The 27,433-nt window shown below is 35.0% G+C and overlaps 1 protein-coding gene across 3 annotated transcripts in view; it reads left to right on the top strand.

Moving 5' to 3' along the window:
- Positions 1-27,433, top strand: part of LOC107226883 (monocarboxylate transporter 10) — a 111,765-nt gene that overhangs the window by 67,358 nt on the left and 16,974 nt on the right. The window contains exons 1-3 of one of the 3 annotated variants that reach the window (XM_046745126.1): positions 5,053-5,314; positions 9,569-9,951; positions 11,435-11,607. The exons of 1 other annotated variant lie outside the window; for it this stretch is intronic. In XM_046745126.1, coding sequence (XP_046601082.1) covers positions 9,788-9,951; positions 11,435-11,607 — 337 coding nt within the window. In that variant the 5' untranslated portion in view covers positions 5,053-5,314; positions 9,569-9,787. Of the gene's footprint in view, positions 1-5,052; positions 5,315-5,464; positions 5,492-9,568; positions 9,952-11,434; positions 11,608-27,433 lie in introns of those variants that run through there. One more of the 3 variants, XM_046745127.1, reaches the window with a different exon arrangement.

The following is a 27,433-nucleotide window of genomic DNA, read 5'->3' as shown; positions in this document are numbered from 1 at the left end:
ACGTTCCAAAACGCCGAATTATTCTCCGAGACACATCTTTAATCGTTCATCAAATTAAATATCCACTCGAACCAGAACTTTGAAACCCTTCTCAGCATAGCTAAGAGAAAAGTGTCGAGTGGAGATTCGGTAAAAACAGGAATAAACAAATTCACAAATAGCCTCGCCGCCTCGCGTTCCATTCTTCGCTCGAATAATTCCGCTTATCTCAGTTAACGAAACATTCATACGTGTGCGTAAAGCGTCGATAAAATCAGTTTTATGGATCGGCGACGAGTCGGCGAATCGGATTGAGCATACATACGTACATTTGGGAAAAAAGGGGAAAAAAGGGGAAAAAAGGAGAGTCGATCTCGGAGGGAGAAGAAGAGAAGTGCAGATATAGTAGGAAGCCAAGTTACCGACAACTAGAAATTCTCTACACGGTATTATAATACAAAATATGTACATTATTATTTCATACACGTGTATTTTCGCTGGTATCTATGCATCGGGGAAAATTTTTCTATCGGGGAAAATTTTTCTCTCTCTCTCTCTCTTTTTTTCTCCTTTTCTCTCTCTCTCTCTCTCTCTTTCTCTCTCTCTATGTGTGTGTGTGTGCGCGCGTATATTCGCGAAGCGAAGAAAGGGCGAGTTATAAACGCGGAAGCGCGACCTCGGAGACATTTATGAGGGAACTTTTGTCGGAGTTCAACCGAGTTTGCATAATCGCACGCAGGACCTTCGGCCATTTATATAATACACACTACCAGCCCCCCTAACCTTGCCTAGGCCACCCTTACATCCTAGAATGCCGGGGGAAAGGATATTCGAAAAAAGGAAAGGAGACGGCTCGACGGGCTCTCTTTTACTCCTGCTTGTAATAACAGCTTTTTTTTAATACATTTCCCCCCCCCCTTTTTTTTTTTTTACTTGTCGTTCACTTTCACGTATCGCGTTATTATGTAGTAGCTCAGTTTCTACGCCCTTTAGAAGCCAATCTTCAACCCCGTGAATTGTTTTTGGATACAGTGAGAGAAATTTTTAGTTCCCGTTTGCGCTCGGTCATTGACTGTTTTTCATTTTTTTTTTTTTTTTTACCACAATCGAGAAATATAGTTCTGGGTAGAAAATGAAAATTAGTTTTCTAGCCGTTACCGGAAATTCTAGTATCCGTTACTATTCTTTCTCGTTACGATCGCTGTTGCTATATTTTCTTGTGACTGTTGCGATAATTTAACGCTCGTGCAACGATAAATTGACGTTAAAGCCTCGTTTAGCTAAAAAAAAGTAGAGTAAACCTCACAAACTGATTTTTCGTTGCAATTAGCAAAAAAGGATCGACGATAGCGCAAAACGTTTACGCGTTCCTTGTTTTTCGTAATTCCAACGATATTCAAACAATTTTTTGCTAACGATACCTGTCTTACTGAATTTTTCTAGTTACCATAACAAATCAAATTTTTCTCAGTGAATAATCGAGACGTTGTATATTTCCAAGAATCCTAGTGTGACAAAAGCTTAATTTACAAACATCTAAGCATCAATTGAGATTTACGTCAAGTGTTATCAGTTGGGTTAATTATCACCCTTATAAACTGATGATTCTCTCTCTCTCTCTCTCTCCTCTCTCTCTCATCTCTCTCTCTCTCTCTCTCTCTCTCTCTCACTCTCTCTCTCTTCTCTCTCTCTCTCTCCTCTCTCTCTCTCTCTCTCTCTCTCTCTCTCTCTCTCTCTCTCTCTCTCTCTCTCTTCTCTCTCTCTCTCTCTCTCTCTCTCTCTCTCTCTCTCTCTCTCTCTCTCTCTCTTCTCTCTCTCTCTCTCTCTCTCTCTCTCTCTCTCTCTCTCTTCAATTAAACAATTTAAAATTGGCCAGAAATCGATCATTCTTATTTATTTTATTATTACCCGGTTATCGAATATCGATTATTTATATTAGTGAGCTACGAAAAGCTCTTCAAATTACGACAAGGATTACAGGCAAAAAAAAAAAAAGAAATAAAAAATCCTTACGCTGATTTTTAGCGATTTATCTAACCACAAGAATAAATTCAAGTACACTTTTGCGTGTTTCAAATTTTTCCACTCCCTTTTCTGGCAAAAAGTAAAATCGTTCGATGCTTTGAATGAGAAATTTTGTGTTTATTGTCACTCGTAAATATTCACTTTCGTGGCAAAAAAATATGTATTGACGATATTTCGAAAGACGTTATTCTGTATAGATTGTGTAGTAGCCGGTACTTATTAAGGCCGTTCGCTTTTACGACTCGATACCGCAGCTGCTATTATTATACGTATCTCTATATATATATATATATATATATATATATGCTCTGTCCGGAATTGATTTCTACTTTTTTTTTTCTTATTTTTGGTTACCAATACAAATGAAATAAAATTTTTACACACGTAATCTCGTCCAATGTCTCGATTCGTTCGATAATAATCGATTAACAATGATAATTTCAAATTCGAAAAAAAAAAAAAACGTTCAACATCGACATTTTGATTCTTGGTCCACAACGGAGAAAAATTAGTGGAATGAAAATTTTCAAGAACATGAACCGACGCTTAAAAAAAATATGTTTCGTATAATCCCCGAGATTATTCAACCCTGTGTATAATTATTCGTTTATATTTTTTATCCATCGTACTAAAGTTTCGATCAGAAAAATTAAAGTAGATTCCATGATAGCCGATAATCTCAACAAAGAGATCTAAACATCAAGGAACTTGAAGGTCCGAGTGTTACTTTTATTTTTTATTTTTGTTTTTTTTCTGTTTTTTTCCAAGTTCAAAAAATTCTTTTCATAAAAGACATCGCTCCTTCAATTAAACCTCTGCGGCAGTGCGAACGTAAATTGAAAAATTCTCTATTTAATTGTATAAACAATTTCGTAGTTCAAAAGAATCGAGAATCAAAGAACACGTTGTTCAATTTTCTCGCATCTACGAACCCTCTCAATTTCAAGAAGAATTATAAATAAATAAACAACACGGAGCGACCGTCAAAATTTCATCAAGCACGTCGATACGTACATATGTATATATATATATATATGTATATAACTATTTTTATTCTACGTACGCTGTGATCCGAATAATAATTTGCGCATTGATATCGACTATTTAATACGTAATAGTCGAGATTATTGAAATCTTTTTCTTCTTAATTCTTTTTCCACCGTCATCATCATCATCATCATCATCATTATTATTATCATTATTATTGTTATTATTATTATCGATACAAATGCTTGTCGATTTTATAATCGTTTCGCGAAGCGCCGGGGCGTTAATTAATTAACAACAAGATTATTATACACGCGCTGTTGTGTTTTGAACCAGTTTTAAATCAGCGATCAAAAAAAAAAATTAAAAAAACCGCCAATCAATTTGCTCCGTCTTGGTTTTTTTTTTTTTTTTTATACACCTTTTTTTTTCATTCCGTTATTCAACTCGGTAGCTCTGATCCCGATTCTGCTGCTTCTGGGACAGCCAAACGCTGTAATTTACAACTCCATAATAGTTCCTCTCATCTCGCTCTAATTAGCCGGTGACTAAGACACTCTCCAAATATGTTGACTCGACTAATTGCTTGGTAAAGGCCGAAATAATCGAACTACGAGAAACCAATAACTGCCGAATAATCCGGGCGCACATAATATCCGTATGAAATTAATCTCAATACCTTCTATTTTTCTAATCGAAATTTAAACAATTTTCAGAATTTTTTCTTACGCTTGAAATTTCGTCAATGTTTCCTTTGTTTTTTTTTTTTTTTTTTTTTTTAACTTCAACCTTCTTTTTCGCTCAAGTTAAGAAGCATAAACTCAGCTTGGCAAATAATAACCTGTCAAAAAATTATTCATTAAATTGTGATGTGACAAATTTTACGATTCGTATCGAGGAATGAATTTTTCAAATCTTATCAAAATAAATTGCGTTTCTTTTCTGACAAGATATTTCATGATTATTAATTCGAATCAGGTAAATCAATATTTATCAAAGCGAGTGAGTTTTTATTCGAAGCAAATATTGCATGCATGTAAATTACCCGAATCGAGAAGACGTTGAATTCTGATATTCGAAGCTTTGCTTCTAATATACATATATAGGGAATTCCATGCCATTTCTGATTTTGTTTAAATAATTTTCCGCAATTGTCCCAACTCTGAAACAGTACCCTGAATTTTTGGCTGACTTTTTATTCAACTGCTCAATTATTTATAAATATTTTAAATGATTTTGAAAAGGACTTTTTTTTCAATACTTTCAAAAAATTATCAGGAACTGAATTTACAATTTCAATCATTTCAAGACCGGACAAGATGGGCCTTTTAATTTTTTTTTGTTCGACTTAAACATTGTTCAAAGAGTCTGAAAATTTCCCAACAATTCTAAAAGGTTGTATTTTTGATTTAGAACATTTTTAGCACCGTTTGTGAAGCGGTTTTCGTCTATTTTTTCTTACATTCTCACTTTCTTTCATCAACTTGATAATGAAACCAGTTTAAAAATGTTTCAGGATAAAAATAAAACTTTCGAGAATATTCGGTGGATTTTTGCACACCGTTTGAACAATTTTTTATTCGACCAAAAACATTAAGAATGTTAAAAAAGAAAAAAAAATTGAAGAATAGAAAGAAAAAAAAAAAAAAACAGCACATCATGGAATCGGTCTGGAAACGTATCGAAAAGAAAATACAGTTTTTGAAAATTTGAACAAAGATGCGTTTGAAAATCACTCAATCAACATTTATACAAATAATTAACCAGTTGAATAAAAAATTTGAAACAATTCACGCCGGTGTTTCGGCGTAGCAGAGAAAATTTTGTACAAAATCGAAAATAGCGAGAGCCAGACGTCCGTTCGGATCGCATGGAATTCTCCATATTATATATATATATATATATATATATATACAATACGAGACGGAATCCCAACCTGACCTAGGATCCCAGAACCACGTGGCGGAGAAGGAATTCTATTGGTCCGCAGTTTTCAGCCCCCCTCCGAAAGCTCAGCGGCACGTTCGACGCTTCAATGCCGTGTTTCAGTCGACACTCGGCGTCGTCCATCGCGTATCCGGGCTCCAAAGTTTCCGGCCAAAATTCGCACTGAGAATATTGGATTTTGTTTAATTTTCCAGCCCGGTGACCGTCGCGATTAATTCAGTGAGAAAAAAAATAAATAAATGTGCCAGCGAAATTGATCAATCGATTGGCTCAAATTTGGTGATTTGGTGAAATTCAATGCTGAGAATAATTTGGCATAAATTTAGTGGGTCGGTTTTTGCAAATGCGATAAAAAAAGTAACATCGACGGAAAACGGTGCGGAGATTTTTGTTTTTGTTTGTTTATTTATTTTTTTTTTCTTCTTCATCGAGCATCGCGTGTAATTAATAATAGCTAGCTGTTCTGAACAAGTGATAGAATTTTGAAAATTTCGTGACTCGCGATCGTGTCTTTAAGTTATTCTACTTTAACAATATCGCAATAATTCAACCTGTGGGTATAAGTTGAAGGTTTTTGTGTTTTTCTTTTTTAATAAGATCCGTTGATTGAACGATTGGAATACAAAAATTTTTCATGACATATCACGATTCAAACAATTTTCATATCGATCGAAAACATTCTCATTATGAAAAATACAATCGAAGTAAGACGGTAGAATATAACGGAAAATTCTGTCTTATAATAACGAGGTGATTAGTTTGTACGTCGTTTTGTCATTTCGAAAATTTCACTGTTAAAACTTTTTATTCAAATTTACTCGTGAGAATTATATCGTTGTTAAATTTTTTTTTTTTTTTTTTTTTTTTTTTTACCAAGAAAGTAATACATTCTCAAAAAGAATAGTGATTGTGTTACCAGTAATGTAATATCACTGTTTTCGAGTCACCTAAAATTTTTCGTAACGCAAGTTTTTCCTTGATAAATAATTACACAAAATCAGTTGCGATAAAAGAAAATCCCGAAAAGATAATTTCAAGTTCGAAAAAGTTTCCCAACAACAATTCCCGCTGTAATAATTATTCGACAAAGAAAACTGTTTTTCATATTCGTCAGCTTGACTTCGTTTCAATTTATTGAGGAAACAAAATTCACTCCCGACAGAATAAATAATAATAGGTACATAAATTAATGTCGTCTGCTTAAATTGACGAGAATGATTACTGGTGTACGGTCAAAAAAAAAAATCTGTTCCTTAGAATTTAATCGAAGACTTTCTTGTTCGAACGAAGGTTTTTTTTTCACTCAGCCGCTCGGCCTCTTTGCCTGTTTTTTTTTTTTTTTTTTTTTTTTTTCGCAAGATCGGGAAGATCGTTGAAAAACGTCGACGAATAAGTATAAGGGAGATAAAGTGTGAAATAAACCGAATCCTCGGGGCGGTTTCCCGCTATTTCGTTCCCCATTCACTCCACCAGACTGCGAATTCCGACGTTTTTACTTCCGGTGAATTCTCCCCCCTTTTTCATCCCCTCAATTTAACCGAGGGCTTTAAAATGCCGGACAACCCCCCGATTAGCATTTATTGACCATTTGTCCGAAACGTTTAGGCAATTGCATTCGTCAAATTTATCCACCTCTCGTTTATATTTTCAACACGTCTTGAAAAAATGAACGCGAAAACGTTTCGCGCTAATTCGGAACCGTCAGAGTTGATTCCGAGCGATGTTTGAAAATTTATCGCCAGATGGCGCCAGCGCTCAACGGCTCTCGCGGTAGAAACATTATCGGACATTAAATCGAACCCGAGTTCTTGGCGCTGAGCAATTTTTTCCATTTTTAAATTCTTTCCTCCGCTGCCGTTACGTTTCAGTTTCTGAAATCACGTAAAAACGCCGTAGGTACGAATTTTTTAAAAACTTTTAACACCGTCTTGGACGCTTAAATCACGACTGTTTTTTTTTTTTTTTTTTCTTTTTCTACCGACTTCTGTTGATTCATCTCCTTTAATCGCGTCCTCGTATACATTTCACCGAATTTCTGCAGATGATCGTTGAGTTTTGTGTATTCAATATTACAACTCGACGTTTACGTGCTGTACGTTGAATTCGTTAAACCAATTTAGAATCGCCACTCTAATGTACGTTTAATGCGTGCACTTGAGACATAACGTTGATTCAAAGTATGACGTAAGTGACTCTGCGTGTAATTTTTTTTTTTCTTTTTTTTTTCTTCTTCTTCTTCTTCTTTTTTTTCCCTTTTTTCTAATAGCTGTGGGAATGGAGTGCTAAATCGTCGGATGCCTCTGCACGCACGGTTGATAGTTTCTGTCCATCTGTAATAAAGTTTCGAATACCGCGTGAGCAGGGGAAAAAGATACTTACTTCGTAGCTGAGAACTGAGATATTGTTAGCGTGATGTAACGTTGGTTTTGTTTTTTCTCGCTTACCTCTTTATTTATTTATTTATTTATTTATTCATTTATTTATTTATTTATTTATACTTATTCTTGTACAATTTTTTTTCCGCTCTCGCCAACACCACGTTTGTATAATTAAGAGGTTTATAGAAATACGGGAGGAATTGAAGAGCGGCTGAATTGGAAGAACAGAAAAAAGAAAAAGACGGACGACGTGATTTAAGAAAAAATTATACACAAGCAACACTCGAATCTCCCGCTTAATTCTTCTCTTTGGAGTTTAACTTCGTGACTTTGAACGAATTCCGATTGTCACCCCGGTCGTTTTTTTTTTTTTTTTTTTTTTCTCTTTAAAGCTGAATACCCCTTTCAGTTAGCACCCACTTACTTCATGCTGTTTGGACAAACTCTTTTTCCGCTTCTCCTTTTCTCTCACGATGTTTCTATTTCGAGGTACTTTTTTTTTATCTCTCTTTTATTTCATTTTGTCGTACGTTGAAACTTTTCGCGAAAAACGTTCGTTCAAACAACTTGCCCTGTGTCTCGTTTGCACAAAATTATTTTGCGATGTTTTAAAATAATATTTTCGCTTACATTTATCGAATTTTTATGACGATTAAGTTGAAAAGTTGCAAAAAAAAAAATTAAAAATTAATGATTTCTCCGTATTTACAAAAATCTAGATACCGATCGATGAATTTAATTTTGAAAAAAAATCGAGAATCCAGAACACGGTTATGATTCTTGTATTATTTTCTTTCCGTGTGACTTTTATCTCCTGAACAATAGTTTTAATGCAGTATTTTAAAAACGATTCTTGTGCAAATCGATAGGATAAAAATGTCACAAGTGTTTTTTAAATCCTGATTACAGAGAGCAAATGAATTTTCGGATTTATGATACAGGCATCAAAGAAATTTTCTCATCATCTCTTGCAGAATTCAATTTTCATCTCATCTAAACACTTTTCTTTTCAACTAATCACGAAGCTTACACCGAACTTTACATTCACTTTTGAAATTGTTCGACCATCTTCTCGGTTACTTTCAGGCATCATTTATTGTTCGTAATTTTTAATATCTGCTCCGGTTCCATCAATCTTCTCTCAGGTTTTTCCCCTCTTTTTCTCTTCTTTATCATTAAATCGAATAACCTCTAACCGCGAGCAATTCTTGTCCACCAAAAAATAATCACAGAGATCCGTCTCTGTTGAACATTATCGATCGTCAATTCATCTTTATTCCTCTTCCTGATTTTGTAATTTTTTTTGTTTTTTTTTTTCTTCTTCCTTCTTCCTTCTGTTCCAAGATCCTTCCCACCGTTCTATATCTCTCTGTTTATCCGTTCTCGCAGAACAATTCAGTCCTTGTTCGTAAAATTATCGGGACGAACACCGCGGATAAAAGAACAAAACATATCGACACAGACGTTTCTGTTTAGGAAACGATTCGAACGAAGCGATCGAGAGTATAATTAGGCATATAGGAACGGTTACCTATCAGCTGTACCCGACAAAACGTTTCTTTTTTCCTTCTTGTACGGTACCTTCTCTTTTTCACCGCCTATCCATCCGCCTATCTCTCCCGCATGGTAAATCGTCGAGGCTCCTGCCTAATGAACAGGTAGACAGGAGAATCGGGGTGCGGAAGAATTAACTCTCGGATTACAATAATTAACTACAAAGGCACCAGCTGCGAAAAAACGACGACAACCAGACTCGACGGACTCGTTAAGGTGGCTTTTATTTTTTATTCCTCATTCGTGCGTCGATTAAAAAACCATTTTCCCCACCCTCGAAAGATGGAAAATATGAAAAAACGAACTTGAGAAAATTGAAAGAATCAAAAATTACTTCATAATTTTACCTCGAAATATTCACCACCCAACGACGATGAGAATTTATTTTCAATCGATTTTAGGAAACTCGTAAGCAACGTGTAAAAAAATTTATTTTTCATTTTCTTTTTTCAATCGATTGTAGTTCAAAAAAAAAAAAACAGCGCAGGCATTAAACTCACAGGTGAAAACAAATTGCGGGAACCTTACGAGGGATCGTTAAAAATGACAATTGATCGGGAGGAAAGAGGAAAAAAGCAGAAAAATTGCGCGATAAGATAATATCGTTGAAATTAGAGTGAGACGAGAGAGAAGAAAAAAAAAAAAAAATCTTTTTTTTTTTTATTTTTCCTTTTTGTTTTTTGTTCCTCATAATGCAGGCGATCGGAGGTCGCGATTTCAAACCAAGTGACGAAACTTGAGAGACTGGAGCAACGATAATAAAATTAAAAAAAAAAAAAAAATAATAATAAAACAAAATAAATGTATGCAGAGAAAAGTGAGGAAAAAAAAAAAAGAAAAAATTTACACAGAAACAAAGAGGGAAGGATATTACGTAGGATAATGATTCCGAAGTAATTTTTAACGCGGATATTATTATGCTCTCCGAAAGGAGGATAACACTGGCTAATCCCTGCGAAGACAGCGGTCTCGCTACTTCCGGTGAATTGGGCGAACCTTCCTGTTCCGGCGAATTTGATGGCGAAGTTTGCATCGCTCGCGACGATGATCGCAAACGCGATTACGAAAATCACGATCCGAGGTATTTTCTTCGAGGGATTATTATCTGATTCTTTTTTTTTTTTTTTTTTTTTTTTTCAAACATTTTTTCCGTTTGTTTTTCCCTCGCCATTTTTGATTTCGTTAATCGTTTCTTATACGATTCTTGTAACTCTGAACGGCACTGATTTATTTTCGATTTTCCTCACAAACGGTTATATTTTCGTTTTTTTTTTTTTTATATATATATATATGTATATTTTTAAAGATCGAAACGGAATAAAATTTTTTTCGATTTTGGAAAAATTTCTGAAAGATTCTTCGATCAAAGACGATTATTTGACGTTGAATCCGAAAATGGAAACTACTTTCGTTTTTTTTTCTCTTTATTATGTATATTTAAATAATTTGAAGAAAATTAAAATTCCTGAACCTACTTAATCTGGTATTTTTATTGGTAATTAGTCATTTTCATTCACCAAACGGATGATTATACATGTACAAAAATGAATGATTCCCAATTTATGCAAATTTAAGAATTTCATTATTTTGTTGTTAAAACAGCTAAATAAATGTTAAAAATAAAATAGTTTACACACCTGGATTTGGCCTGGAATGATCGTCTCTGATCGAAGAATTATTGAGAATATTTACGGCAATTTTCGTTCATCTTCAAAAATTTACAAAAAAAAAAAAAAAAAAAAACAAAAGTTAGGACGATCGTATGAAAAAAAAAATCACGAACGAAATGAAAATTGGCGAGTTGGCATGGAATACCTCATATATATGTACATTGTATGGGTATTTTATTTGTGTACCCGTTATTTTACCAACTTTGGAAATAAATTCACAAAACTGACGCATGTAATGCTTATTTATGATAAACATATGGTGAAGAAAGAAAGAAGAAAAAAAAAAAAAGAAAGCGGAATGAAGAAGTCGCGATGTAATCACGCGATGTCGGAAAAAAAGAAAAGTTTCAGCCTCGTGTGTTAGTTTTTTTTTATTTTTTATTTTTTTTGTCATACCTATTAACCGAAAAGAAATATATTATTGTTTACTCGGGTTTTCGCGATTCGAAATAGACAAAGTTCAATTCCACGAACAAAAAAAAAAAAAAAAAAGAAAGTAAAACTCAAATTGCGATTCGTTACATCTCGGACCGAAGAAAAAGTTTCTCTGTCTTCAACTTTTTATACCGGCCTCACGATCGCGAATCAATGACATATTTTGCTCTTCTAGTGTAGAATTTTTGATTTTTTTTTTTTTTTTTATGCCTCCGACGAATTTCGTTTCCGGTCGTATTGTTTGTTCCCTTTGCGAAAAGTGGAACGATTGTTCGCGATTTCTGCGAAAAAAAAAAATAAATAAATAAATATATAAAATACCAAAGAAAGAAAGGTTAAAAGATGAAAAAAAAAAAAAAAAAAGAAAAGAAACCGTGTTAAAATTAATGCAAAATGGTTTTATCTCGCGAATCGCTGGCGAGATCGATCTTTCACAGAGATAATCTTTCCGATCTGTAGGTATATCGCGCAGTGCACCATCAAGCAGCATTACTATCCGGAAAGTGGTTGGGGATGGGTCGTGGTTTTTACAGGAGTCCTGGTGCACGTACTCGGCGCAGGGATACACGGGGCTGCTGGAATATGGTTGACGGAGGGGATGAGAAAGTATCGACAACCCTTGGTCAGCGTAGGTACGTTTATCCCCCCCTCAGGCCTCTTGCAGTATCATGCGATATACATCCAGCAGTGATTTTACCACCTCGTCGTGCGAATCCTGCGACTCGAAACTTGTGCGAAGTGAATTTTTCCACCCCCGCATATTTAAGGGTGGAAAAGTAAATCTGTTTTAAATTTTTATCGTAAGAATTTGGAAGGGATTTACTTCTTTTCTTAAACAGAGGTACGACTGTTTCTTATTGAAAGGTTTTTAAAATAATTTGAAAAACTTTTTTCTTTATTAAATCGAAATTCTTCAGCTTTCAAATGCATCCTGTTTCATTACGTCCCGTCAATTAGTCTAGTTACAATAAAACCTCAAATAAGATGATCATTTCCTTGGTCTCTGACTCGAAAAAACCCCTTTGAGAAAGATATTGAGTACGATGAATGAAAAAATTTGAAAAAAAAGAATTTCACCTAAACAAGAAAAGTTTCAATCTACCTAGAGTTAAAAAAAAAAAAAAAAAAAAAAGTGATGAACTTGAATTCACGCAAAGAATATTTATACTCTTATATAATTTCGTTCTCCTGTCAGGTATGTTACAACAATAATTCCTCGTCAATTCTAATCGTTCGGTTTTTTTTTTTTTTTTTTATTTTTTTTTTTTTATGCAAGGAATTCAAAGACAGGCCCACCTACGGCGGTATGAATCATCGCGAAATTCGCGAATAACACACTGGCGATAAATAAAAATAAAAAATTCAACCGAGTTATGAGGAAAAAAAACGAAAGGTATAATTAAACGCATTTATATATATATATGTATGTATAAAAAGAATTCAAGGTACGTTATACTATATGAAGAAGTATACGATGTATCAAATTGCGTGAAATTTTGCAAGCAGGGCGCGTAAGCCCGGCTTTTTATTTTATAAGTGTAATAATCTGGGACGAAATTATATCGCGAAGGGTGAATTTGAATAAAAAAGGGAAAACCGGACGGGCAGAGAAAGGCGCCGGTTCTATTTTCCTTTTGTTCCCAATTTCAAGTAAGGGATGTTTCTGGAATCCTGCGGTGTACTTTGGTACTGGAATGATGAAATAAAAAATGAAAAAAAAAAAAAAACAAAAAAAACGAAACAATCAAGGACGCGTTATACATTTTCATATCCTGCAGGACGGCTGCGGGGCGTATTGTTTTACTAATACCCAACCCTCGTCTTTTCTTTTGCTTTGAATTTGAGAATTAACCCGGTGATTTAAAGAATGAAAGGAAAAATTCACTGGATTTTAGTAAAAGGTCGTCATTTTTTCTTACAATTTTTGTTATATTGTTCCATGTCAATGTGAAATTGTTCCATTTTTTAACATTCGATATGAAAGTGATTTCGATTTTTTTAAATTTATCGCATCACATCGTTTCTTGTAAAATATATGATAATTTTTTTTTTGGCGAAAATAATCTTCCGAGTATTTGAAAAAGTGGTCGGAAAATTATTCGATTTTTATTGTCAAATGAATGAAGCGATTAATAAGAGAGAGATTCGAAAAAAAAGAGATCCCTAAATATTTTTCTCCTCGACGTCTGTATACTTATGATTTAATTAGTTTAACAATTATCAGCTCCTTAGAATTTCTGCGTCGTAAATAAACTGTCTGATTTCGTAACTTGTACACGTTCAACATATTTATTACTTCTACAGACTTGCGTGAGTGAGCATTATTACACACTCAGCCACGCCAATTACGCGAATAAACGCCAATAATGCAAAATGACTCGGAGAATCGCGAATCGAAGGAACAATTTAATGTTCAATACCTTAATTATGTCGTAATAACCGGTAGTTAAATTTTTTCATTCTTTTTTTTTCCGCCTTCAACGATTTAGTCAAATCAAACTTGTAAGATTTTTTCAATGTTCATGTACTACAGTCAATTCATGTATAACAACATTTAACCTATTTTCACATTAACGATTAATGTTCTTACAAATTGCCTCGTTTTATTGACAAATTCAACTTTTTCTACTTTCCGTAAGAATTTTCGTCGATCATGTAATTACGAAAAGAATTTACAATTCAACGAAAAAAATTGGTTCAACAATTTAGAAGCAGCAATGTTACTTGGAATAAATCGCACGATTGCGAAACTCGACTGTAAACGTGGTTCGATGAAAATTTTATTTAAAAAAAAACACAACAAAAAACTGTCGATAAACGGTTGATATTATTTCTGAAATAGTGCGGCGAGTCTCGCGGCTCGTTAGGCGGTGAAATTGGTAAGAGCAGGTATTTAGGACACATAAACGTTGCAATTTGTGTTTGTGTGCGAGCTGAATCGTCCACCTGCCAACCCTCGACTTTGTTTAAAAACCTGCATCCCCTTAAAAACGAGGGTTGAAAATTTTTCACAGAGTTAAAGGGGAGGCTTCACCGTTCTGAAATTAGAAAACGAAGAACTTTTTGCCAAGTTTTGCAAACATCCCGACATTCGATTTGCGATTATTTTGGTTTAGTAGGCGTAGTTTTTTTAGCCTCATTTATTCCTACGAAATGTTTGATCGCTAATTTAGTTTTATTTTCCATTAATTTGTTTTTTATCAGAATCAATTTCCTCGTAAATGAAATTACTCTAAAATTTTTTCTTCATTTGTTTCTTTTTCTCCGTGAGAATCAAGATCGTTGTAAATAAAATTATTCCACTAAATTTTCATCCGTCAGCTGAAACGCTGTCATTGTGTGATTAATTTAATTGACAGTTTCTTTTTTTTTTAATTTTTTTTTCTCAGCTCAAGTTTACTTGCTTATAAATTACTAATAACGAATCTTCTCTTTATTTTCGAAACCGGAAGTTATGATTGGACGTCAATAAATTCTGAAGCCCGGTGACGAACTTTTCGTATGATCCAGAGACTTTGTGTAATATGTAACGAAATAATAGGGGGGATGATAGATAAGCCATTGCGAGTTGGCTGGTATAACTTTAAAGTTTCGGAATTGAAAATGCGGAATAAACATCGTTCGGCTTGAGGAATGGCGCGATAAAAATCTCGACAAGGGATATGAAGAAGGGTAGGTGGAGGAAAAAAAAAAAGAAAAGAAAATAAAGGAGAAAACAAACAGTAAAGAAATTTAGAGACCGAGGAAGAAAAAGATGAAGGATTATAAAAGATGGTCTATGAAACGAGACGCGGTAATCCGAATCTGATTTTCTTCCTTTTCTCTCTCTCTCTCTCTCTCTCCCTTTGAAGAAAGGGAAATAAAATTCCCGGAAATATTAAACGGTTTGTTAAACGGAAGGGGCGGGTTTGAAATTCAACAACGTTCGTTCAACTCTCGCCTCGAGCAGCGTTGGGTAATTTTAGGGGGCAACTTCGAAGGGGCACGCGGTGAAAATTAAACCCCTATTTCGGACCATATTTATGCGGAGCGTCAACAGCATCGAGGTAATTTTGAGGGTAATTCTGAAGGAAATTAACGCGAGGGGTGACGGGCTGAATTTTAAACAAAAGGAGAAACCCGTTCAAGCGGTAACGAAGAATTATTATTGCTGCAGCTAGCCGAAACAACGAAATTCTTCGTGAATAATTGGTCTAATTAACTTATTCATTCGTTTGGTGTTTCCAAACGAGTTGGTATAAAAATTAAAATTTCATTCATTTCAATCTACCACGGAAATACTTTTTCCAACAATTTTTTCTTCAAAATCGTTTCTCAAGATTTCAAAGCCTGACGAGAACATATATTTCGGAAAAATATTCTCAGAATTTCAAATACTTCTCCACTTTGTAGAGGTTTGAAAAAAATTTCTCGTCATCGAATTTATTTTTGTTTTTTCTTTTTTTTTTTTTTCTTACCATACGAAGAAAGAAAATATAACAAACGAGTCAATTTGTATTCAATTACGAATACGAGGTAAAAAGGGATCGATAAAAATATAATAAAATTAAATTAGAATTGTAAAATTTTGATGGATCGTAACATCGTGTTTGAATAAGAAGAAGAAGAAGAAGAAGAAGAAGATAAATAAAAATGATGAAGTATAATAAATCGGTACACCGATGATAAAAAAAAAAACAAAAAAAAAAAAAAAAATAAGGAAACTCTCCGCGGCGTATGAAGAAGAGAGCAAAAGAAAATTAGATAATTCGCATCGGTGCAGCACCTTGCGGATATTCCGTAACAGCGACCTAGATACCGAGATTTTATTTTTTCGGTGGTACGAGGAGGGCGGGAAGGCCTTTCGGCTTGTGGCTGAATAAAATGGCATTTCGGGCGCGAAGATTCGTTGATAAAACCGTCACCCTGGTCGTCGACCCTCGAGGTTCGTCGTCGCATAGGGGCGAGCAATCGAGGATGTCTCGTCCCGATCCCGTCCTTGCTCCACGTGCCCCAGACCCTCGTCTCCGAAAGTTTACCATGGAGCCGAGGGGAAGAGAGGCGGATATAGATAGATGGTTGTAGTTAGTTTTTATTATGCTGAGGGATCGGGTTCCTCCTCCTCCTGCTCCTTCTTCCTTCCTCCTTCCGCCAACAAACTCGATTCTCTATGTATGAACAGCCCTCTAGTTGCCGAAATAATATGCGAAGCCCCAAGATGCGAAAGTCGGGATAAAAGAATTGGGACGGATGACGGAAACCGATACCTTTTTACCAACTCCTGATCTCAATGCTGAACTTTATGTTGTACATTTTTTTTTTTCCTCAGATTTAACCAATAGGACAATCACTGTTGTAATCTGCTCTACATACGTCGTGTAATCGCTTCCACTTGTAGCCGCTTGTAATCCTTGCATTCCTTTTTTATCCGTCATGTTAACTCTACAATCCTTGAAATCCATGTGATATTATTTTAATCACTTGTAATCACTTGTAATATTTGTAATCATTGTAATCTCTTTCCAATCCGTGCAATCTTCTTGTAATCTTTGCGGTCTTTCAGTAGTCTTTGTAATTTTTACTGCCTTTTGATTCTATATCTTGTAATCTCTTTGTAACGCTTGTAAAATCCTTGCAATCATTGTAATCTCTTTGTAATCCCTGCAATGTTTTTGTGATCCCTGTAGTCTTTTGCAGCCTGTGCAATCTTCTTGCAATCTTTGCTGCCTCTGGAATCTTTGTAATTGTTGCAGTCGCTTTGTAATTCTTAAAATTTTTTTGAAATCCACGTAATGTTTTAATGACCTTTGTAATCCTTACCGTTCCTGGAATATTTACAACTTTTGTAACCTATCCTTATAATCTCTGCAATCTTTTGGTAATCCTTGTAATATTTGTAATCACGTGTAATACATGTAATCGTAATCGGCGTACGCCACTTTTACACAGTGATTAACCCCGTGGATTTAACCTGGCTATCTGAATTTTAATTTTTGAACCTGTTTGAAAATTATCTTGCAGAGATAAAATACTGATGAAAATAAATCGATGCGAATTTATTGATTCGTCACAGTGAAAATATGTCAAGAGAAGGAATTCAATGAATTGTAACGAAAATTTTTTTACTGATTTAAAACCCGTGTCGAGCAAATTTTGATGCCACGTTAATTAAAAACTTCTTTACTTTTTATGGTAATGTCACGCCATTCGAAAGAAAAGATTGAAAGTGTCGATAACTGATGAAATTCGCCACGTTTCTTCTATGCAAATCAATTCCTCAGTTCAATTCCATGCAACTAAGTAACAAAAAGGGCCGTGCGAATAAATATTTGTCTATGATCGTTATTTCTGTTCGATCTGTAGGAATTTCCACTTCCGTTTCACCGATAGGTAAATCACTAGATAGAGGCATAGAATTCGTGGTACAGACACTCGTCGAAAACAGATTAGCTTTTTGGAGCCGAGACGGAATATTGTAACAATACCCAAAACCGAGTAAACGCGGTGCAAAAAGAGGATTTCCACCCCAAGACGAGGTCTGAAAGCACGCGCGATTAATTAACTCGTCACTTCCACAATAATTAGTGAGGTACACACGATTCCTCAAGTTTTACCGAGCGAAAAAACATTCGGGAGAATTTTCTGCTCAGATCAGAGCTACGAAAAAGAGCTTAAGAAAAGCCCAAGTCTCTATTCAAATTTAATATCACTATTCGTACCTTTCACCATTAATTGTCTTTTGTTGGTGTTCGAATATAACGAATGCAATTATTTAGTCTAGACGCAAAATTTTATCATGCCATTGAATTGCCGCAGATTGCCCTTGAATTTTTCTTTCCAAAATTGTAATCAGCGATCCAAATCAGATGTAAGTAAGTAAGTGGAATTAAATTTTAGGCCGTTAGAAAATATCGCGATAAAAATGCGAAACACGTTTACGTTTTACTTTACTTTTTTTTTTTTTGTCATCAAAAACTCTGACACAGTTTTTTGGAAAACTGAAGAGGAGAATAAAAAAATGCTGCAATTACGATTTTTTTTTTTCTCCTCATCAAACAAATGGCACTTGTAACCTTTTTTTTTATCTCACTCTTCGATTCTGTACTTTTGGAATGAATGAAAATATTTTTATTTTCACTTAAATTTTTTCTGCAATTACGAAGAAAATCGAAGAGATAGAGAAATAAAGGTTTTACTCCATAAAATTTCAATAAATTTTCTCTCTTTCTCTTTTCTATTGCGGGCCTTGTCAAGGGAATGAAAAACAGCTGAGAACTTTTTTATAAAATTTCGTTTTTTTAAAAATAATTTGCATATCTCCGAGTTTTAAAAAATTCATCTTAGATCGCAACAAAAACTTGCCTCACAATTCGGGCAATTTTGCGTTTTCATTCAAATTCAAAATTTGGAACGAACAGTCGCGAAAAACATTGTTTAAAAAAAAAAAAATTTACGGTAGTTCTGAGGAAAAAAAAAAAAATGCGATTGAAGTTGCGAGTGAAATGAATTCGATTTTATTAGTTTGCTGGACTGAAACCGCGTGCGATAAAATATGGTGAGTGCGGTTTAAAATTAGTCACTTTTCGACATTCAAATCCAATCCAAACATTGAGACGGTTCCGATAAACGCTACGTCAATCATCGCCGTAACGGCGTTTCCTGTTGCGATCAAAGTTTGAAAAACCAGCCGTCGACTCAGCTCCACCTCTCGAATCCTGAATAATCGTGATTGACTCGTTTCACTCTCGCCCGATGAAACGGAGACGCGGCAAAAAACTTGGCAAAAAAGTGAAGCGATCATTCGCTTACGCGATGAAAAGCTCTCAACTCCGAGTCTCGAATTCCACCGTAATAATCGAAGGACGATACGAAACGCAAGCCTCTCGTCGATGTATAAAACCTGGCTTATGGCCAAAATTATACGCGTTAAAATGCTTGCGGTGTTTTTGCAAACTTTTTTTTTCATTCGTCAATTCGACGAAAGAAATCGGAATTTTTCTGAAATGAAACACTTATCAATCCTCGCCAACAATTTCACCGATTCTATGCCAATTAGAAAAACAACAAACATTCATCTGACCGGGTGAAATTCCATGAGATTAGAAAATTTTAGATATTAGACTAGTTTCGATCTGCAAAAGAAAAAAAAAAAAAAAATCTCGGCACTCGATGAATTTCTTTTTTTTTACGAAACATATCTCAGTTTGTATGCAACTCAAATTTTTCGATGTTACATAGATTTATTTATGTGAAATTTGCTCGGTTTTGCAAATTCTTTTGAATACAGCTCATGAAAAAAACGTTTTGCGACAAATTTTTGGGAATCTTCGTACAAATTCTAACGATGTCTGTTAATTACTAATAGGTTCGTTATTGGAATGTTTCGTATCTAAAATTCTCGCCTTGGGGAAAACCAGTCTTCTAACTTTTCGAAAGAATTTTTGACCGAGGCATCGATGCAAGAATAAAACTGATCCCAATCGTTTTATCCCGGCTCTTTTCAAGAGCGGGACCCCTTGCATATTACATACCGTGTGTATAGATGTAACCTGTAACGAGCGGATTTAATATATCTCTTCCTGGCGATAAACCACGAATTATAAACTCGTTATCGCCCAGCAGGCACGTTACGTGTACCTTGTAACATGTGTGTGTGTGTGAGTGTGTGTGTGAACGAGTCACGCCTATATCTACACATAAACATGCATCGAGGCAGCGAAGAAGAGATGCAAGAAACTTTGTCCCAAGGCAGACCAAATAAAAGCAAGACCAGAATTCGATTTAACGCTGTGTATACAATTTTTATTTAGGTATAAGAAAATTTTCTTCGTTTCCAGTGTTATTTTTTCAAATTCAATCGGAGGGGAAAAATTAAAAATAGTTAATTGTAAAATGTATATGTTGAATCCAAAATTGGAGAAAAGAAAACGAGTGAATTTATTCCATCGTTTCAATTTGATGTTGATTTTAAATTTCTAAAAATGTAACGAAACGAATATCAATTTTCATTTAGATGTAATGAATTTTTTTTCTCGTTTTCGGTGTTATTTTTTTTTTTTCGAATTCAATCGGAATTTCGAATCCGAAACTCGGAGAGAAGAAAACGAGTGAATTTATTCCATCATCTCGATGTCGTGTAGATTTTAATTTTCTAAAAATATAGCGAAACGAAGCAGAGGAAAAAGAAACGATTGATATTTAAAAAAAAAAACACGCTTGAAAAGTAACCGAACCTGTTGAAGGGAAAATAATTCAAAGCGACAATTTCGCGCTAAATGAACTCGTAGAAAAAAAAAAAAAAAAAGAATAAAATTAAGTAAATGACGAAATTGGCAAAAACCATCCTCAGACGCATATTTCCGATAAAATACGGCTTAGATTATGACGTTGGGAGGGGGAAAAAAAAAAGAAAAAAAATGATTAAATAGCCAAGGGATCAGGCGGCGTTCGGGTCGTCCGTAATTTTCGAAAATGTCGCAGGCAACCGCGTCTGTCCGTCGAACTGTATTATCATTGCTAATACGTTTAAGAGGTGGGCAGATACAAATCACCCGAAGTTATATATACCCCGCGTTTGGCAGGGGCGAAAATATTGCCGAAGGAAGAATAAGATGTGAAATAAGAATGAAAAAAAAAAAAAAAGAAGAAATTACGATATCGAGAAAACTCCAGGGGATGAAAAAAGATACAATCCGCTGAGCTTTGTGTTCGCGGTTAATATAAATATTTTGAATTCGTTACATTAGGCCCATTGTGAGTTCAGAAAACGTTTACCGATATTTCTTATGAATCTGTACACTCCTCCTGTATACGTCTTAAATTTCTGTCGTGAAAAAATTTCAGTTTTCAAAAAGGGATTAACGAGTTGAATTCGAATTACAGAAACGATTTTTGCAATCGAAATGATCAGTGATCGCTTTCGACTAAAGTACTCTTACAAGCATAAGATTGAAAATCAGTATTTTTTTTGTAAGAATGTATAAGTGAAGCATTGGGATACTTTTTTGAAACATTTCGTAACTTGATTTGACAAATTTGAAGTTTTTTCTTTTTTCATCGATTTTACACGTTGAAAAAATCTATAAAAGAAAAAATTACACATCTACGTCAGGGTTTTCAGATATTCGGTGTCGAAAGAGTGAAAACCGAGAGTTTTTGCTATCTTATTTTCTTTAGGATTAGGAGTAAGACGTCTGATGAAGGTAATTTACTTTGGTTTAAAACAAAGCACGAATCTTCGCCTTTTACGAGAAACATCAGCTGTCTAGAGAGTGTAACGGTAGTTGAAAAGCTGAAAATAGCTCGACTCTTCAACTTTGTGTAAGAAAACATTCGTTTGTTGTGTAAAAAAAAAAGAAAAAAAAAGAAATGTCCCATCTCGTTGAAAACTTCGGTATTGAAACTGAATTGTAAGTTTAAAATTTCCGAAACGACAACATTTTTGGAATATCATTTTCTTTATTCAATCAATTAAAAACTATTCATCCGTACATGTATATTTACGTTTTAGAGATGAATAGTAAAATTGAATTATAAATAAAATTGATTAAATGTGACAAAGATCATTGAATTTTGAATGTTTTACTACGAATATACTAAAATCCTGACAAGATTTACCGTTTTTACCGACGGCATTGAATTCGTGGTATCGAAATGACCCCAAAAAGAGGAAAAAAAAAAAAAGAAAATGAAAAACGACGTTCGTTCGGATCGGAAAAACGAGAATTTACAATCGTGTTGGCAAAAATTGAGTCGATTCGTTTATTTGCGGACGCTGGTTTGAAGGAAGCGATAAGGCGTGGGTCGTGATTCTCGGTCTGCGGACTGCGGATTGGAAGTGTCGAGAGTAAAGCTCGCAGGACGAGCTTTCGGCCAGTTCGAGTGTTCAAACCCGTCGGGGTTGTTGACTCCGCGTGAGTCGTTCATCGTAACGCGTTCACTTTCTCTCGGCTCCGAGGGGTGCGCAAGGGGCGGTTTTACTATCGACAAATCCTCCAGACTCCGGGGTCGTGAGGAGGAGAGCGAAAAAGGAAGGGGAAGGAAAAAGAGAGAGAGAAAAAAAAAAAAAAAAAAGACGAGGAGCGAGAAGACACAATGAAAATATTTTAGCACCCAACGTCGTCGATCCGTCGGGGCTGCTTCTTTGCTCCTCGAGCGAATGAATGTCTCACCCTCACTAGACTGACTGACGATGAGCTACGTCGCAGCTGCACTCTTTCAGGGTTGCCACTTTACTCTCGAAATTTGAATAAATCGAAATTCTCTGATTCGAATTTAGAAGGTATCTGGAAACTTGGAAAACCTGGAATAGTCGATGATTTTTTCATTTTTATTTCGTTGTTTTCTATCTGGAAGAATCATGAAATAGACGGGGAACGTTGTCGGGTTTTTTTTTTTAATATTGTGGAACAGATGGCAAATTTTATCGAATTTCTAAAAAAATCACAATGAAGATAGAGAAATTTGTCGAATACTTGGAAATCTGAAGAATTCTTTCCGTGTTTTTTTTTTTGTAAGTACGAAGAATTTTGTAGAATTTCCGATAAAATCACAGAAGATAAAGAGAATTTTGTCGAATTTTTAGAAAAATCATTAAGAAGGCGGAGAATTTTGTCAAATTTTTGGAAATCTGAAGGAAGGTTAGGTGAATTTCTTTTTTTAAATCACGGAAAATACAGAGGATTTTGCGGAGTTTCTAAAAAAAAAAAAAAAAATTACACAAAACACAACGAATTTTGTAAAATTGCTGAGATAATTGTAGCAAAGACAGCGAATATTGTCGAATTTTCGAAAAAATCCTGAATAAATCAACAAATTTTTTCAGAGTACTTGGGAATTTGACGGTAAAAATAGAGAGAATTGTTTAGAATTTTCAGAAAAATTATGGAAAGTAAAGAAAATTTTGTAACATTTTCCGGGAGAATTGAAGTTTGAAATTAAAAGTGTCTCGTTTCGTTCCAAACATCAAAATTTTATAGAGAAGCACTCAGCATTCCTTGAATACGAATGAATTAGTTGATCCAAAGTCATGAAATAATACAAAATATACGTAAAAGTAACAGTATATAAAAAAAAAGTATGTTCCTAGTTTTAGCCGAAAAAAAGTGTCTGAAAAAGAAAAATTTTCGATCTATAAAATCGGAATGAATCGGGGAATTTCACACCTCAAAATTAGTGGAAAACTCGTGATAGAGGTTGAAAGCTAGAATATCAAGGGTAAGATTCTGATTTTCACATTGAGGTGAAAATCTTATTTGTAGAGTTATGATAATGCATAAAACCCAAGTACAGAAAATCGAACATATAGAACAGTGAAGATACGAAAAGACAAATATAAAAATGTCAAAACATAGAACGACAAAATCTAGAATCTTCAGACGATTCTACATTACTAAGAATTTTGACGATTCTACAGTTTGCAATTCTGTATTTCGATCATAAAAATTTTTTCGCATCTCCATCCTTCAATCTTCCAAATTTCTAAATTCTACAAAATCAAGTTATCGCTTTTCTAAAAATTCGATATTCTTCCCCTTCGAGTTTTTCATCCTTCTACATTTTCACCCCGACCCCAACTCTGTAAATCTTGTCTCGACTGCATCCAGATTACGTCTTGTGTTCTTCTGCATACCGCGTTCTACACGCAATATCGTAAAAACGAAACCTTCGCGTATCATCGCGATCCTTCTTCTTCTTCTTCATTCTCTTTCGTTCTTTCTCTTGTTGTGATTATTATTATTATTATCATTATTATTATTATTCTTTCCGAGTCGTAAACTTGTGCGGGTATTACACCCTCGGCTATCTCGTTTCGCAAACAGGCGTTTGACTCGTTAAAGATATCTAATTAATTCCTTAACCCCAATTTTTCCACAGTATCACAATTCTGTATAAACAGATTGTAACACCTTATTTCCCCAAAGTGTTATTAAATTTCGTAAAAAAAAAAAAAAAAGAAAAACCGAATTGACCTGTTTGACACAATATTTTAATGATATTATCAGCATTATTTTCAATAGTCAATAAAACTGTTTCGAAAAATTTTGTTTAACAATTACAGGAAACCAGTGTGTAATTCGTTTCGCATTTTTTTTTTTTTTTTCTCATCTACGAAAGTTTTTGACAAAATTTTCAACGAACAGTTTTCTTGTGTGGAAAAAAAAAAAAAAAAAAATGCCGTCCAACGACAACAAAATCATTTCAATTATTTTAATCGACCGTTTCACCATTCACCGATGTTTATTCTATATTTCGTTTCTTCTTTACTTTCGTAATCCAATTTGATGTTGAAAATTTGAGTGCCTCGAGTTTCGACGCGCATGGATTGAATTCATGAATAAAAAAAAAGGGACCGCCTGGGCACACAGAGACGAATCTCCGCCACGGCATTCCTCCCTCCGGCCATTTACGTCGTGTGATGAACCGTTTCCTGATTCCTCTCGATCAATCGCTCCGGGACGGCACCGGAAACCGTCCGCACTTTCCGCTGTCTTTGAGTAGCTGACCGAGTCGGTTAGGATCAACGAGAATTCTCGATCAGCCCCGTTTCATTTTACGAACTTTTACCCCCCTCAGATATTCAACCTTCTAGCTTTCGTCGGTATGAAGAGAAAACGGAGGACTGGAAGCGCTGAGTGAAAATATTTTAAAAGCAAGATTTCACGAAAACGAGAAACAAAAAAAAAAAAAAAAAAAAAACGGCTTCTCAAAAACGATTGTGCACCAGAGTTCAATCATTTTCAATGTTCGAACTAACGAAGCGTTTTTCAAATTGTTAATATTTTAGCTTGTGTCAATTAACAGAAGACAATTCCTTCATAGAATGAAAGAAGGAAAAAACAAATAAAAAAAAAAAGTTAAGTCATTTGATTTTCATAAAAGAGGAGAAAAACGATTCACCGAATTTCTACAGAATATCGTGTTAATTAATTGGGACAGTTGAATCGAGCGTGGATTTGAAAGGCAAAAAAACAGGGGGAAAAATAGGGTGGGGTTGAAATTCCGAATTTGGAAAGTTCCGAAAGCACCAAATTCCGATTTTTTTGGTAACGAAACTTGAAGTCGAGAAATAAAACTTTGACGAAACGTCAAAGTTTTGATTGGACCGAAATTCTACGCTCAAAGTTCCGAAAGGACAAAATGCCGAAGGGGCGTAACTCCGACGAGTAAAAATTCCGAAAGTGCAAGGATGAGAAAATTTGAAAATCTGAAACATCGAAATTCCGAATGATCCAAGATTTTCAGTTCTGTGAATTTCTGGCTCGGTGAAATTTCACTATTTTGATCTTTCTTTATTTTGGATTTTCGATATTTTCACTTTCAAAATCCTGATCGTTCCGATTTTCGATTTTTCTCATTTTTTACACCAACTCGTTGATTAAACTTCGCTGTGTGAGTATACCCTAATTTGTCAAATTTTACTCCATCCTAACTTTGTTCAATCGTAATTTGAATTTTCGAAATCTTGCATTTCGGACCTTTGAACGACCTTTGGCTTTCCGACCATTCGAAACTTTGTTGTTTCTCCAAAGTTTGACTTCTTTACTTAAAGTTTCACCACGAAATAATTCGGAATCAAGCTCTTTCCGAACTTCAACTTCAACTCCCCTCGAAAAAATGGTCAAAATATAACGTGAAAAATAAAACTAAGTGTGGAGGGAAAATCGTCTGCACATTGTGTGGAACGGTGTTGAAACACGCTACCTGTACTAGAGAGCTGGGGTTAATAGCGAATAGCAGTAAGACAGCTGTCGCGAAATGAACGGGAAAGAATTGGGCCATCTTTGGTGGAAGGGGAAGGAAAATAGAATACAAAGAGGGCGGCTGCAGCAGTCGCGAGGACTCGGATCCTCCGGCCACTTTAATTTTCTCCCCGTTTAACCCGCGCTGCACCACCCATCGGGGGTTGGAAAGGAAGGTCGAAGAATGCAGGAAGCACAAAAAGACTGCGAAGCGAAGTACGCTTAGAGCGAAATGTGGGTCGTAAAAGTTTTAAAGAAACGAAAAAGCGAAGCCCTCTTTACACGCCAATAAAACACAGCGAATTATCATAATTCCATGCCAATTTGCACTCTCGGAACAAGCTTGAGCGGCGTTCAAGTTGCCGGATTTTAACGCTGAAAGCAGTTTCAGAAACAAATTCTCGACGCTTTGCGGTCGTCAAATTTCTTTTCGTATTATTTAAGGTTTCGTCGATTTTTCATAAGACGCAAAATCGCGTTAGAAAATGGCGAAAAGTTGACCGATGATAAGTTTAAAGATTGAAAGGTTCGCCGCTGTTTAACAAGTTGTTTGTACAAAATTTTGAAAGATCCGATTGAATTCATTAAATTCGTGTAAAATAGATCTCATCCATTTTTATTTACGTAGCAAATTTCTGAAATCAAATTCCGGTTTTGTTCTCGACTCTTTTACACCAAGATTCTGGGAATTAAACATCAGAACACTTGACGTACGAAAAATTAATTGAATTAGTTCAATTGTTTCAGCAAATTATTCAAAATAATATTTTAGGATAAAATAACACACGTTTTTCATAAAATTAACGAACAAAATTACTCAACTGCATGCTTCGTAAAAATTCGTGATTTACCATCTTAAAATCACTTAAAGTCACTAATTTCAATGATAAAAAAAAGAAAAGGAAAAAGCAGAACGAAAAAATCTTATAAATAATTCTCAAGTATATTATATTTTCATAGCCAAGCGATCTGGAAAAGTAAGTTGTCTTTTATTGTAAGCCTATATCTCGAAAACGAAAAATATTCATAACAAATGAACTACGAAAAAAACAAGATATGCTTCTGTGTATGTATTTTGAAAAAGAATAGGAATAATGGAAGATCACTTGTTAAGGAAACTTCCTTCTGAAGATATTTGTATAACATCTTAAAGACATATGTTTCTTTGAATGTATATATACATATGTATATACATATGTATAAAATGCTGGAGGTGCTTATAACAAAGTGTTTTAGTAATGGGATTATGTATGCGGTGCAGGCATGCCTTGCGAGATATTTCTTTAAGTGAGTAATAAACCAATCGCGAAGTTTGATCCGCGGTGGATAAATTGGATCGATATATTATACGATCAGCGTCGAGCATACGGAAGCCGTTCGATATTAAGAAAATGCCGAGCCGGTCTTTAAACAATTTATTCAATCGTTATCTTTCGTTTCAGCGCTCGATTCTCGTCGAAAATCGTTTCTCGGTACACTTTACATGTATTACGTCGGTAATGCAGGACCCTGTTTTGCGTAGGGCGCGATTATCTCGTCGGATCCGCCACTTTGAGCGTCCATTTATCGCCGAATTACCGGTGCAACGGACCATCGGTTACGAAATGTGCGAAACTGGTTAAAATCTCCCGATGCGTTCGCGAAAAGATATATATATATCACACTTTTATCGGTAATGATGATCGCTCCGCTCGCGCCTTCGGGCTCCTGCCATTTTTATTATTCAACATTTACTTTC

This window comes from Neodiprion lecontei, chromosome 7, assembly GCF_021901455.1.
Source record: "Neodiprion lecontei isolate iyNeoLeco1 chromosome 7, iyNeoLeco1.1, whole genome shotgun sequence".
Classification (NCBI taxonomy): domain Eukaryota; kingdom Metazoa; phylum Arthropoda; class Insecta; order Hymenoptera; family Diprionidae; genus Neodiprion; species Neodiprion lecontei.
This window is presented reverse-complemented; position numbering and strand designations above follow the sequence as displayed.